Source organism: Rhododendron vialii, chromosome 4a (assembly GCF_030253575.1).
Source record: "Rhododendron vialii isolate Sample 1 chromosome 4a, ASM3025357v1".
NCBI classification, from domain to species: Eukaryota; Viridiplantae; Streptophyta; class Magnoliopsida; order Ericales; family Ericaceae; genus Rhododendron; species Rhododendron vialii.
This window is the reverse complement of record NC_080560.1, coordinates 35,615,072-35,628,897: the sequence shown is the minus strand read 5'-3', so window position 1 is coordinate 35,628,897 and position 13,826 is coordinate 35,615,072. Positions and strand designations below refer to the sequence as shown.

Here is a 13,826-nt window from a genome sequence, read left to right as displayed (position 1 = left end):
CCCATAAGTAAGGGGTCGGAAAAGAGCGAGAAGTCATCTGGGTAAATTGTTTTGATGGATCTGATTCAACGACATCGTCGTCGCGGTCGATGGCTGCTTCGACAGCGTTGAAGGAGTGGAACTGTGAGAGGGGTGAGAAGGTGGGGGAAGGAGATGTGAGGGACGAGGGGGCAATTTTGGGAGAAATAATCAAAAATCCTTACCCGTACTTTTCTAATTAGGGCATGTACTCCGAGGGAAATAGATCTCATCGTTTATGTAAAAAGCCCAACTTGTTTGGTCCCAACACTATCTCGAGTTCCAGTTCTTGAGGAATAGCCCAACATATATACAGAACCAGACTCCTTTCTATACTCATTTATAATTTAAGTATATTCTAATATCTAATTAATCCAAAAACTAAGTTAATTAAAGACTTGAAAAAGCCCCTATTAGCCAGCACTTCTCATGCTTTATGGAATTGGTCAAATCCATTAGCTCGAGTGAGTACTCCATTTGACTTCAAATATTCTATGTAGCAGTTTTGCGGTTAATATTGTGCTTTAACCAATTACTATTTCCGATATATATCAACTCCTGAATTTAACAACGATTTTTTTTTCATTGCCCTGCTCATTTTCATCTTTCCAAAACCCCATCGCTGTCAACCCTCGAGAGATTATTTAGTGCCCTTGGTCACCATCATATGGCGCCCCAAGTCTCTCCCCACTACACATTATTGCGAGGTTCTCACACTTAGTCTCGGACCATGCTAAAGAATATATACAGTACTTTTGGTGAGTTGTAGAAACTTTGAATGCACCCTTTTATAGGTCGAGTGACATTATGCACAACGTAGTGATAAATAACCTCATGTTTATTAATTCAATGAGGATCGCCGATTACTTAATTCGGTCACATAGTCATAAAATATAGACATCGCTTCGTTTTTTTTTATAACTCCGTGCATAGCACGGGTCATCGCTAGGTCATAAAATATAGAAGTCGCTAATTTTTTTTTTATAATCCCATGCTTAGTACGGGTAATTGTTAGTATAGTATATAAATCACCCCCTTTTTTTTATTCTTCGTAGCATTTTTAGCACAAGGTCACTTATAACACTTTGCCCCCAAGACCACTAGCTTCCACCAATCTCATCACCGAAAAGTTATATGTTGTCAAATTAACTCCAGTTGGTACATCTTGACTCCATCTATATCTTACATTAATCTGACAACTGTCGCATCTGCAAACACGTTTTCCCGTGGACCGACGCCCCCTAGTCCAGGCATTGATCCATATCACTTCAGAAGAAACGATATAGCGGTACTTACTTTCTCCTTGGTGAGTCGAAGTGGGTTTTTAAGGTTAAGCGATTAGCAGATGGCACGATTGAGCGGCACAAAGCCTGTCTTGTGGCTAAGGGTTTTCATCAGCGGCAGGGCTTGGACTATGATGAGACCTTCAGCCCTGTGGTTAAGCCTACCCACAATCCGTACAGTTCACAGCTTGGCTGTCTCTTATGGGTGGCCTCTACAGCAATTGGATGTGAATAATGCTATCCTCAATGGTTTTCTCAAGGGGACAGTTTTTAATTAGGACATTATAGTATTTGTACCTAGTAAATTGCAAGGCAACTATCCCGTAAAGATGATTCGTATAGCTAATTTTTCTTTAAACTTATTTTAGGCAGCCATTCCTATAAAAAAAAATTCATGTGAATCGTATATCGGTAACATCTTTTTCAAAATTCGAAAGGCAAACCAGTTTTTTCAAAATTTGTTGCGCAAAGCCATCAATTTTGCCCTATGAATTTTGAAAAATTCAGATTTCAGTTGATTTATTTTTAAGGAATGCACAAAAGTGTGTTTTAAGAAAAAATGAGCGGTTCGGATCATCTTTGCGAGATCCGAAATGATCCCCGCCAAAAGACTGTGCAGGATCTGTGACTATTTGTCTGTGCAAACTTTTTTTTATAAGAATTTAAATATTTTTTTAATAAGCTTAATTTAAATTAACAGATTTTTCGAATAAAAAAACACGGCACTCTCTCTAACATCAACTGATCACCTTTACAATGGCTCCAATCAACTGTGTACTGAATCTCATTACTTTGAGATGGGGCAAGTACCAAGCTCTTCCAAAGCGGAAGACGTGTATCGTCTCGTTCGTGATTGTAACGTCCGGAATGGTAACTTGGAGGACATCAAAACTCTTCGCGCCCAAGGCGCAGGCCTCAAGGTACCACTACAAAACTAGTTGTTGGACTCACACTATCAACTTTCTCGGATTAATTAGCATTTCTATGAGTTCAAAAAACAACGGCGTCGTGCTTGGTTGAAAAGCCAAATGATGCCATTTAGGCCCCAAAGGCACTTGTCTTTGGCGTTAGTCAGCGCGATAGATGTCCCTATCAAGTGGCGGGGTGGAACCCTTTGCAGATGACTTATATACGTGATTGGGTATTGTAAGTGACAGAGTGGCCTTGCTACCACGATCCACTAAGATTCAGCCGTGTGTTGCTTGATTCATCCATTAAAAAAAAAAAGAGTTCACAAAACCAGAAGATTTTACACGAATCTTATAGTTTTCCAACTAGTTTCCCACATGATAATATAAGTGAACTCTTTATTTTGGAAATTTTTTTTTTGGTAAAACTATTTGTCAAATGAACACGTACAAGAAAATATGTTTTATTTCTCACTTTTTATTACTCGCATTTTTTTGGGGGGGTGTTTGTACCACAATTAAGATTTCTATTTTTACCCGTCGATCAGGTGACACGTGGCAGGGGTAAATATGAGCAAATGTGAGGATAGAATGGACTTAACTTAATGATTCAGAGTGGAGGTGAATCGATGGTGAAACTATAAAAAGTCTTGTCCATCGATTGGCCTACACGTGGCGTATTCTTGTGGCATTTTGGACCGTCGATCGGGTGACAGGTGTCAAATGGACGATCCCATGATTCCACGATTGAAGAGGATGGAAACCGCAATCAACGAGACAATTTTCTCAACGTGGGCATGATCAGTAGTTGAAGGAGGTTCATAATCAGAATCCGAGAAGTTTTCAACTGCCACTTTGGGGGGGAAGTTTTGAATTCAAATGTAATGTAAGGAGGCCTATTTAAGTACAAGTTAGTAGCAGTTTCAAGGACACACAAACAACGCCAATCAGGCCTTTATCTTTTCTTTTCTAGGAGTAGAATTAACTTGTAATTGTTCACTCAATCATCTCGATTGATTGTTCTTCTACTTTGAGGGTTAATAAAGTCCATTTTGTTAATCTTCTTCCATACTTCATCCACTTTATTGTTTGTTTCCAAAGAAGTCCTGAAATACGGCAAGGAACCAAACTCCACTTTTCACATCCACATTCCAGCAAGCTTACGATACAATTTCCCGTCGATTCTCCGTCGATTGGAAAGAAAACAAGAATTTTGGTAACAATTTTGGCGCTAGAAGGAGGGCTCATTACTAATTTGGAAGTGAGTAATGGCACCAAAGACTAGGAATCAACTGCCAACAGATGGCAACAATGACAATAATTCTGCCAACACTAATGGTGGAAGTGATGCAAATGGAGTCAATAATGGGAATCCAGACCAGAGAAGTCCAGAAGTAGGCCAACCAATTGGTCTAGAAAGCGAGTCACGTGACTTGGTCCAAAAAATTGCAAGAGTTTTAAATGATCCAGAAAGTGAAGTAGCCAAAACTTTGATGGCTATGTTTAAGGCAGCAGTGGTACAAAATCAACCAACGGTGGAAGTCCCAGTTAACGTACACGTTAACCCTGGACAGACCAGTGGATATGCTAACCGAAGTACTGAAATACCTTCTACGCAGGTATTTCAAAATCCAACTTTTGAAACTGTTTTTACTGGTATGAATAAAGTCCCAAATAATGTTAGCAATGGTCAAAATCAGAGCTTTTATCAAAGTATACCAACCACTGTCCCTATGGGAACAGAGACTGGGAACATTGGAAATAATGCCCATGGAGGGCAAAATGCGTATGCAAGTATTTTTAGGAATGATAATAGGAATATTCCAGGTATGGCTAATGGTGATCCAAATCTTTATGGGTATGATCCACCAAACGTAAGAAGACAAGATTATCCATATGGATATGATATTAGGCCTGAAACTCTTGTTCCTCCAAATCAAACTGGAAGAATTCAAGAGCCTTATTTAAGGGCTCAACTCACGAATATTATGCAAGACATGTATGGCCCTGGATTACGGAGAATTGAAAAACCTATGTTTAGAAAACCATATCCAAATTGGGTTGATAATGTGCCTTTTCCTAGGCATTATAGAATCCCAGATTTAGTTCTTTTCAATGGAGAGGAAAATCAATCAACAATAGAGCATGTTGGGAGATTTTGCCTGCAAATAGGCGAAGCGGATTTGGATGAGGCTCTGAAATTAAAATTGTTTCCTCATTCTCTTACTAGAACTGCTTTTGCTTGGTTTATTAACTTGCCTCCAAATTCTGTTCATTCGTGGAGGGAAATGGAAGAACAGTTCCATACTCAATTCTTTAGGCATGCACCAGAAATTTCAGTAGCAGACTTGGCTAAAATCAAACAAAAGCCTTCAGAGTCTGTTGAACAATATATGAACAGATTCAAAAAGATTAGGAATCAGTGTCATTTTTACATTCCTGAATCTGAAATAGTAAAGATAGCCCAAGAAGGGCTAGATTATGATTTTAAGAAACATTTTACTGGGACTGAATTCAGAGATTTATTTGATTTTACTTCCAAAGTCATAGGATATGAGGCTATTCTTATGGAAGGAGAATACAGGAAGAGTAAATCACTTGGCACATATTACCAAGATATAGAAGGAGATGTAGAGATTGATGTTGCCCAAGTAATTGGAAAGGCACCAATTGTTTGTGATACTTTAACAAAGGCTGAGAAACCTGTGAATATGCCTTCATCACATCCGAATAGGAGAAATCAAGCAAATTTTAGACAATACTCATTTGATTTGTCTAAAGCTGATCAACTTTTTGATGAACTAATTAATCAAAAGTTCTTAACTTTATCACCAGGGCATATGATTCCTCTTGAAAAGGATAGAAAAGGAAAAGATTACTGCAAGTGGCATAATTCTTTTAGATATAATACTAACAATTGTGTCACATTTCGAAATTGTGTGCAGGACCTGATCCAGAAGGGCCTGTTACAGTATGCTAAAGGAAATAAAGAAGTAATGGGTATTGATATTGATCCTTTTCCTTTGGTAGAGGTCAATATGGTGACTGCCAGATCGAAGAAAGGAAAAATGGCATCTCAAATTGAAAGAAGGATTCAAGAAGAAGAAGAAATTATGGAAGAAGAAGTTCAAGTGAGGCAGAAGTTTGAAAATTACTTTTGTTTAAGGTGTGATGAGAAGATCAAGAAAGGAGAAGAAATGATTGCGGAAAAAGAATACAATGGTACCTATGCTAAAGGTTCCATTAGATTCAACACTATGGGAAGTAGTGATTTGCAGATTTATGTAGGACCAAAGTTGATTTTTGAAGGTGAAGACCCTGGAATTTTTATACCTTCCGAATCACTCAAATGGTATGGGGAAGATGATGGACCATTCCTGTTTAAAGGATATCCTGTGATTCCAGCACTCCCTGGGAGGCCAGATGTAAGCCTAATATACCCACCTTCATTTATGAATGGAAGGGGAAGAGGATTTTACCCAAGAGGTGTAAGATCAAGGGGAAGAATGCCTTTTGTTAGGGGTGGATACCAAGGAAGGATGGTGACTCCACCGAATATCGAACATAATGGGTGGAACACGGTGAGACATCCTAAATTCCCAAATGTAAGGGAATTTGAGCCCATTACCAACACTCAGAAAAGGAGGTTACAAAGGAAGATCTCAGAAAGAGAAAGAAGAGACCAACAGATAGTGATGGATTCAACACAATGGCCAGAAATAAAAGCCAAACCAGCCCCTATGGTTTGGACTAGAGAATCAACTATGCCAGTTTCAGCAATACCTAAACAGAAAGCAAAGGAGGTAGAAAAATTTGGGGGGCAAACAAACAAACCAACCATTACTCAAAGGCTTGGGGGGCAAAGCTCGAGTTCTTCCCCTGCTCTGTCGATTAAGGGGCAAAAGGCAGAATTCAAGAAGAGCTTAAAGAAGAAAATGGAAGAGTTTCAACAAGTATTGTTAGAAGATGATGAAGATGATGATCTGTTGTCAGTTAGCAGTTCAGATATGATGAAGGAAGATTTCAAAGATGACAAGAATGAAGTAGACTCTCAAAAGTCTACTACTTTTGGTCAAGCACTGGATACAATCCAATTCGGGTCAGTTTCCCCTACTAGAATTCATTGCAATATGATGTTAGTTTTGCCAAAACCTTTTCAGGCAAAACCTAATCAGCCCACAAGTTTAGAAGGGGATGTTGAAGACAAAACGGATGCTATAGTGAAGATAAACAAGCAGGAAGAAGATTTTAAAAAGAAGTCTATTCAAATTGAGAAAGATGCAAAAGGAAAAGATATGGTTATCTTGAGGGCTCCTGAAAATGCCTTGGTCAGGCATTAAAGCCATTATATATTATGGTTCATATTAATGGGCAACCTATTAATAAGGTTTTGATTGATAATGGAGCTATAGTAAACATCTTGCCTTCGAGAATGATGAAGACTCTGAACAAAAATGAGTCAGATCTAATCCCAACAGAAGTGACAGTTGGAAATTTTGCAGGAGGATGTTCACCTGCTAAAGGTGTGATTTCTTTGCAATTACAAATTGGAAACAGAAAGATGAACACTACTTTCTTTGTTATTGATTCTTCTTCCAATTATAATGCCTTGTTAGGCAGAGATTGGATTCATATAAATGGGTGTGTTCCCTCTTCTTTACATCAGGCATTAATATTTCTGAAACAAGGAGAGGATAAAGATATCGACGGTATGGAAATTTTCTGGGCAGACAAACATCTATTTAAAGCAGATACCAACAATGTGGAAGCAGGTCTATATGATGAAGACTTATGGCCAATCAAGGTGGAAGGTTCAAAAGTGAAATCGATGGGGATAAGCGTTACTGAAAGCCAATTCCTTAAATACATTACAGATGGTTTTAAAGAAATAAGTGGAGATTTTGTTAGACCTAACATGATACTAAGGTCTAGTGGTTCTACATCAAAGGTTTCCCATGATCAGTGACAATCTAAGTCATGTGAATGAAGAGTTAGCTACTTTAAAAGCTACTTTTAAGAGATTATTTTCTTTCATTGTATCTAGGAAATTAGAGGCTGATGAGCCTATTTCTTGTAATTGGGCAGACTGCGTAGTTGATGATAGTCCTTTTTCTGTTAAGGAATTAGCTATGGAAGATCTTAAAGCTGCTCCTGCTAAACTTGATGATTATAAAGCAGAAGTAAAAGATCCATTAGAGGATTTTAATGTAGGAACAGAGGAAGATCCTAGAATTCTTCATGTATGTGCTGCTTTACCTGATGAAATGAAGGATCGTTTGAAGTACTTGTTGTCAGAATTCAAGGATTGCTTTGCTTGGGATTATCCTGATATGCCTGGTTTGAATAGATCACTAGTTGAACATAAAATTCCTATTAAAGAGGACTTTGTCCCATATCAACAGATTCCAAGACAGATGACACCTGAAGTTCAAAAAGAAGTAAAGAAAGAAATGGAACGATTATTTAAGGCCAAATTTATTAGGCCTGTTAAGTATGTTGAATGGATTTCAAATATTGTTCCTGTAATCAAGAAAAATGGTAAGGTTAGAATATGCATTGATTTTAGGAATTTGAATACAGCATCACCAAAAGATGAGTATCACATGCCTGTGGTAGACCATCTAGTGGATGCAACCGCAGGACATCGATTTCTTTCCTTTATGGATGGTTATTCTGGATATAACCAAATATTTATTGCAGAGGAAGATACACACAAAACTGCATTTAGATGTCCAGGATATATTGGACTATTTGAATGGATTGTTATGGCGTTTGGATTAAAGAATGCAGGAGCAACTTATCAAAGAACAATGAATGTGATTTTTCATGACCTAATTGGAAGGTTTATGGAAGTTTATATTGATGATATAGTGGTAAAATCACATACATTTGATGAGCATGTAGACTATTTAAGACAAGTCTTGGTGAGAATGAGACTGTATAAGCTGAAAATGAATGCAATGAAATGTGCTTTTGGAGTTACTGCTGGAAATTTTTTGGGATTTCTGGTTCATAATAAAGGGATTGAGGTTGATAAAGATAAAGCAAAAGCTATAATAGAAGCACAGCCTCCAACAAATAAACAGGAACTCCAACAGTTTCTAGGACAGGTAAATTTTCTCAGGCGATTTATCTTCAATTTGTCTGGAAAAACTCTTGCTTTTTCCCCACTATTAAAGTTAAAATCTCAGAAAGATTTTAAATGGGAAGGAGAACATCAGAAGGCATTTGAGTTTTTAAAGCAATCGTTGGTAAGGCCTCCTGTTTTGATGCCACCAATAAATGGAAAACCTTTAAAATTATACATCTCGGCAGGACACCAGTCGATTGGTTGTCTTTTGGCTCAAGATAATGAAAATGGCCATGAACAAGCCATATATTATCTTAGTAGGAGATTAAATGAATGTGAGATAAAATACAAGCCTATTGAGAAGCTATGCTTGACATTATACTTTTCTGCCACCAAGCTAAGATGTTACATGTTACCATCGACGGTACATGTGATTGCACAAACGGACGTCATTAAATATATGTTAACAAGGCCCATATTAAGAGGTAAACAAGGAAAATGGTTATTATCCTTAATAGAGTATGATTTGCAATATGTGCCTCAAAAGGCAGTAAAAGGGCAAGCCTTGGCTGACTTTGTAGCTAATCATCCTAACATGTTAATGGAAAAGGATGAATTTGAGATACATATGGTTGAAGTAAAACCATGGAAATTGTCATTTGATGGCTCTAAAACCGACAGAGGGGTTGGAGCAGGTGTAGTTCTTACATCTCCAAAAGGGGAATTCTTATAGTTTTCTTTTCAGTTAGATGAAAACAGAATTTTGACCAACAATCAAGCTGAGTATGAAGCTTTAATTATTGGTTTGAAAATTGCAAAAGAATTGAATATCAGGTATTTAAATGTTGCAGGGGATTCACAGTTGGTGATTCGACAGATAACAGGGAAATATAAGTGTAATCATCCCTTATTAGAATTACAACTACAGAAAATTAAACTTCTTATAGAATATTTTGATGAAGTGCATTTGCAACATGTCTTTAGGTTAGAAAATAGTGAAGCCAACCAGATGGCACAAATTGCTTCTGGAATTAGGATCCCAGAAGGACAGAGTGAAAAATTAATAAAGGTCCAGAAGAGATTCTTGCCTTTCTCTATTGAAAGAGATAGCAATGATTTTGACATCATGGAAATAAGTTTAGTTGATGATTGGAGGGTTCCAATACGAAAGTTCTTAGAGAACCCAAAGGAGAAAACAGACAGAAATATAAAGCAAAGGGCCATTAATTATGTTATAGTAGGCAATGATTTGTTCAGAAAATCTTCAGATGAGGTACTATTACTGTGTATTGATAAATCCCAAGCAATGACAGTTATGGGAGAAGTTCATGAGGGAACTTGTGGTTCTCATCAGTCTGGAGAGAAAATGAAATGGTTACTTAAAAGATATGGTTATTATTGGCCAACAATAAGGAAAGATTGTATCTCATATGCTAAGGGATGTCAGAAATGTCAGCAATATGGACCTATTCAAAGGGTTCCAGCAGCAATATGGACCTATTCAAAGGGTTCCAGCTTTTCCTTTACAATCAATTGTTAAACCATGGCCTTTCAGGGGATGGGCAATTGATATGATTGGGGAAATAGTTCCTCATTCTTCTCAACAGCATGAGTATGTAATGGTGGCTACGGATTATTTTACAAAATGGACAGAAGCTATCCCATTGAAGAATGTAGCACAGAAACAAGTAATTGATTTCATTGAGGAGCATATTTTCTGTCGATTTGGTATTCCTGAGACAATCACAGTTGACCAAGCATTTGTGTTCAATGGTCATGAAGTAATGACTTATGTTAACTCATATGGAGTTAAAATCTTGAATTCTTCTCCTTATTATGCCCAAGCAAATGGGCAAGTAGAATCTACAAATAAAATTATTAAGAATACTTTATCTAAAATGATAATTGACAATCCAAGGGATTGGCATAATCTACTACCAAGAGTGTTGTGGGCCTATAGGACTTCAAAAAGGGAGAGCACCAGGGCTACACCATATGAGTTAGTATATGGCCAAGCCGCAGTTTTACCCGTCGAAGTTAATATTATATCTCACAGAGTGGCTAAGCATTATGGCCCAAACAATATGGATTTTGAGGAAGCAATGTATCAAGAATTAGATGGACTGGAAGAATCCAGAATAGATGCTTTAAACAACATACAAGCACAGAAAAGGAATTTAGAAAGAGTCTACAATAAAAGAGTCCATGAGAAATCATTTGCAGAAGGTGATTTGGTTTGAAAAGCAATTTTGCCTTTAGATAAGAAAAAGAAAGGGTACTTTGGTAAATGGTCTCCAAATTGGGAGGGACCATTTCGTGTGTTAAAAGTTCTAAGAGGTGGTGCTTATCAGTTAGAATCTATTCTTGGAAGTGTCCATGAAAGAACAATCAATGGAAAGTATTTAAAGGCATATTTTCCATCCCCTTGGGAGTTAATTAACGAATGAAAACATAAATCGACGGATGGATAAATAATTCAAACTTAAACAGATCATTGATAATAGCCTATAAACTTAGGCTAAACTTTTCATTCAGAACAAAACAAGTTGTATTTCCTGCTCACAAAAGGAAATAAACATAAAATTTCCTATCTAGAAAGGAAATTTAGGCATTGATAGGGTTACCCTCAGCATCAATCCGAATGATCTCAAAATAATGTGGGAAACTCCAAGTAACAAAAACATGAAATTTTTCCCAAGCATAAGTCAGGAATGAATGCTCTTTGTCCCTAGCCATTGCCTCTGCATCCATCTTTATCTTCTTATCTACTAATGGCCTCATGGCCATCACACTCTTTTCAGCTTGAGCCAAGAGGTGAGCTCTCTTGTGGTTTTTCTTCCGAAGCCAGTTTTGATGCTTTTTGAACAGAGCTTTTGAGGAGTTTGGTGGCAGTTCCCAATTGAAGTGGTTTAAGTCTAACACTTTGTTATGAAGTTTAACCATTTTGTCATGTTGAACTTCATAATCAACCCAAAAGGGATCATAGAAAGCAGCAATGCTGGTCTTCATCCAAAGCCTTATAAGAGGCAGTGCAGATTTGAACCCATGAAGATGGGTAGTAATGAGGCTACTCTCATAAAATTGAAGGGTTTCACATGCCCATAAGAAGTTCAAATAGGGGACATGTTCCTCCAGAATGTGAATATCCAAAAAGGCAAAAGCAGCCAATAGCTCTTTGGCTGTAGTTTCGTCAGAATCTCTATAAATCGAATACCCAACATGGGCTTGAGATAGTGGAGGATTATACCTCAAATTCTCTAACTCTTGAAACCAATCAGGGTTCTCAGGTAGGGGGGAGATGTCAGGTTGGTCATCAGAAAAGCCAACAGGGAAAAGTGGCTTTCTAACCATTTCCTTCCAATAAGCTTGTTGATTTTTGGCCCTCTTGAAAAGGGATTCATGATTCTCCAAGCTTGGTTTGCCACCTACCTCTGCCAGCTGAAATGGCATTGGCCTATATGGCATAGAAAGTAGTGAATCCAGTAACATTGCTTGGGGTTCCTCTCTGACCCAGGGAAATTGATAACTGACTTTGACGTGTGAACGTCGAACACTCGAATTAGGATATAGAGGAGGATCCTCCATTCTGACGACAACCCTTTCAGTGGGTGGATTATTACCCCAACTGGATGGAGGGTTAGAAGGCAAAGGATCATCCCAGCCTGAAATGGCTGTAGTGGGAGAGAGTGGCCGATCGACGGTATCAAAAGAAGGCAAGGGAGTGCTTAGATCGATGTCCATGGTGCTAATTTGACTATGAAGATGAGAAGTCAATTGAAAAGAAAAGGATCGATGTATAATCATTCCACAAAGGTCCAATTTATAAGGAAAATATGAACAACGGTTCAGTTTCCAAGCAGTTAATTAAAAGCAGTTATTACCCATGATCAGCTCCCACTAACAGGAAATGGAGGAAATGACGGTTGGTATTTTCCATGGTTTGTCATTGGTTTATCCCATCGGTAAAGAAGGAAATAGTTAGCCACAATTTATATCAATTACCAAGGAATGGAATAACTTTGGTTAGTGGTTTCGTGATTTCCTATGAATTGACCCTATCAGTGGGTTTGTTTCAAATTTTAAAAGAAATGAGTAAGCAGGGTTGATTTTCCCTATCGATTAGGGACGTGAGTTGCTAAGAGATTCTAGTAATTTGGATAAATACAGGAATAAGACAAACAAACTTCGAAATTAATACCAATATTTCAAGAAAAGAAGTGTAAAAGCCTGCAAACAAGGCTAAACATTGCAAGAAAATACAGAATCCAACTAATGAGATGCCTGAAACATAGAGGCCAAAATGATAAGTTGTAATATACAGATTAATCATTGGTTCCTGAGTTTGGCTTCTAAGAGCAACTTGGAGAAATAGCTCCACTTGCTGTTGGTAGCATTGTATTTTTCCTGATATTTCAAAAGATCAGTGTTGGCCATAGCAATGATGGCCTTAGTGCTTTGCTCATCACAGGAGACCTTGGATAATTCTTGACTGATCAACTCCTTGCGTGATAATAAGATCTTTTGTTGATTGTCAAGCTGACTCAAACGAGCAAGAAGGGCTGCCTTTTCGTCCTCAATCTGTTGCAACTCATCTTTCAATTGATGTATATTGTTCCCCATTGTGTCCAAATTAGCTGAGATGGCTGCAAATTGATTAAGGGTATCCTGTTTGCTCTTCATTTCTTTCTGACAGTAGGCTGCTACTGTCAAACTCTCCTTTACAATTGAGCCAAATTCTTCAAGCTTGATTTGCTCAGACAGTGGGAAAACTTTCTTGGATATCAAACAAGTGATACAGCCAGAAAAAGCTGCAGAGTGTTTAGTGGCAAGCTCCAACAGTGGAAGTTCAAGTAGCCCGAAAAAGGTTTTTATCTCATCTTTTGTTTCCTCACTAAGCTCAGATGATGGTGGAGAAGTCAGAGATTCAGAAAACTCAGAAATGGACTTGGAATAGAACTCAGAGTATTGCTTGGTTTTAGTCAGCATGAGGTCCAAGTCAGAATTTAGTGAGTTGGTTGGTAACTCAGCATCAGCCCCATGGGCAGGTGAGGAAAAAGTTATTGGAGTAGTAGGGATGAGGATCAACTCTGGAGTGAGGGCTTCCCTTTCAACTTGCTGTTGCCCCGAGAGTTCAGTAGCCTCAACCAATAGTTCTACAGGCTCTGACACAAATTCTCCTTGGATAGGAGAACGAATTCTTGATTGATCAAAAGGAGGCTCCCGTACTCTGTCTCCTTGAGTAGGAGAGTGGATTTCTGGTTGCTCAACACTAGTGGTTCCTTGTTCCACAAGGGGATCAACTCCCAGAGTCACAGGGGAATTAGGTGCTGAGCTTAAGATGAGCTCAGTAATTGGATCAAATGTTTGAACCTCTGGAAAGGTTGATTCGTGGTCCATTTCAGAAATTTTGACATTTTCATCCGAAATTGGTGCTGGACATGTTAAAAGTGAAGGGACATTAAATGGAAGGTCAAATTGAATAATAGAAGAAGAATTGACAGGAATTAATTGGTTTGTAGTTAAACCTTCATCTTTACTGCATTCATC

At 38.0% G+C, this 13,826-nt stretch overlaps 1 protein-coding gene across 1 annotated transcript in view; it reads left to right on the top strand.

The window, feature by feature from the left end:
• Positions 1-2,098: 2,098 nt before the first annotated feature.
• LOC131323952 (putative E3 ubiquitin-protein ligase XBAT34) overlaps positions 2,099-13,826 on the top strand; it is a 29,352-nt gene continuing 17,624 nt past the window's right edge. The window contains exon 1 of the mRNA XM_058355786.1: positions 2,099-2,221. Within this exon, the coding sequence (XP_058211769.1) occupies positions 2,099-2,221 (123 nt within the window). The remainder of the gene's footprint in view (positions 2,222-13,826) is intronic.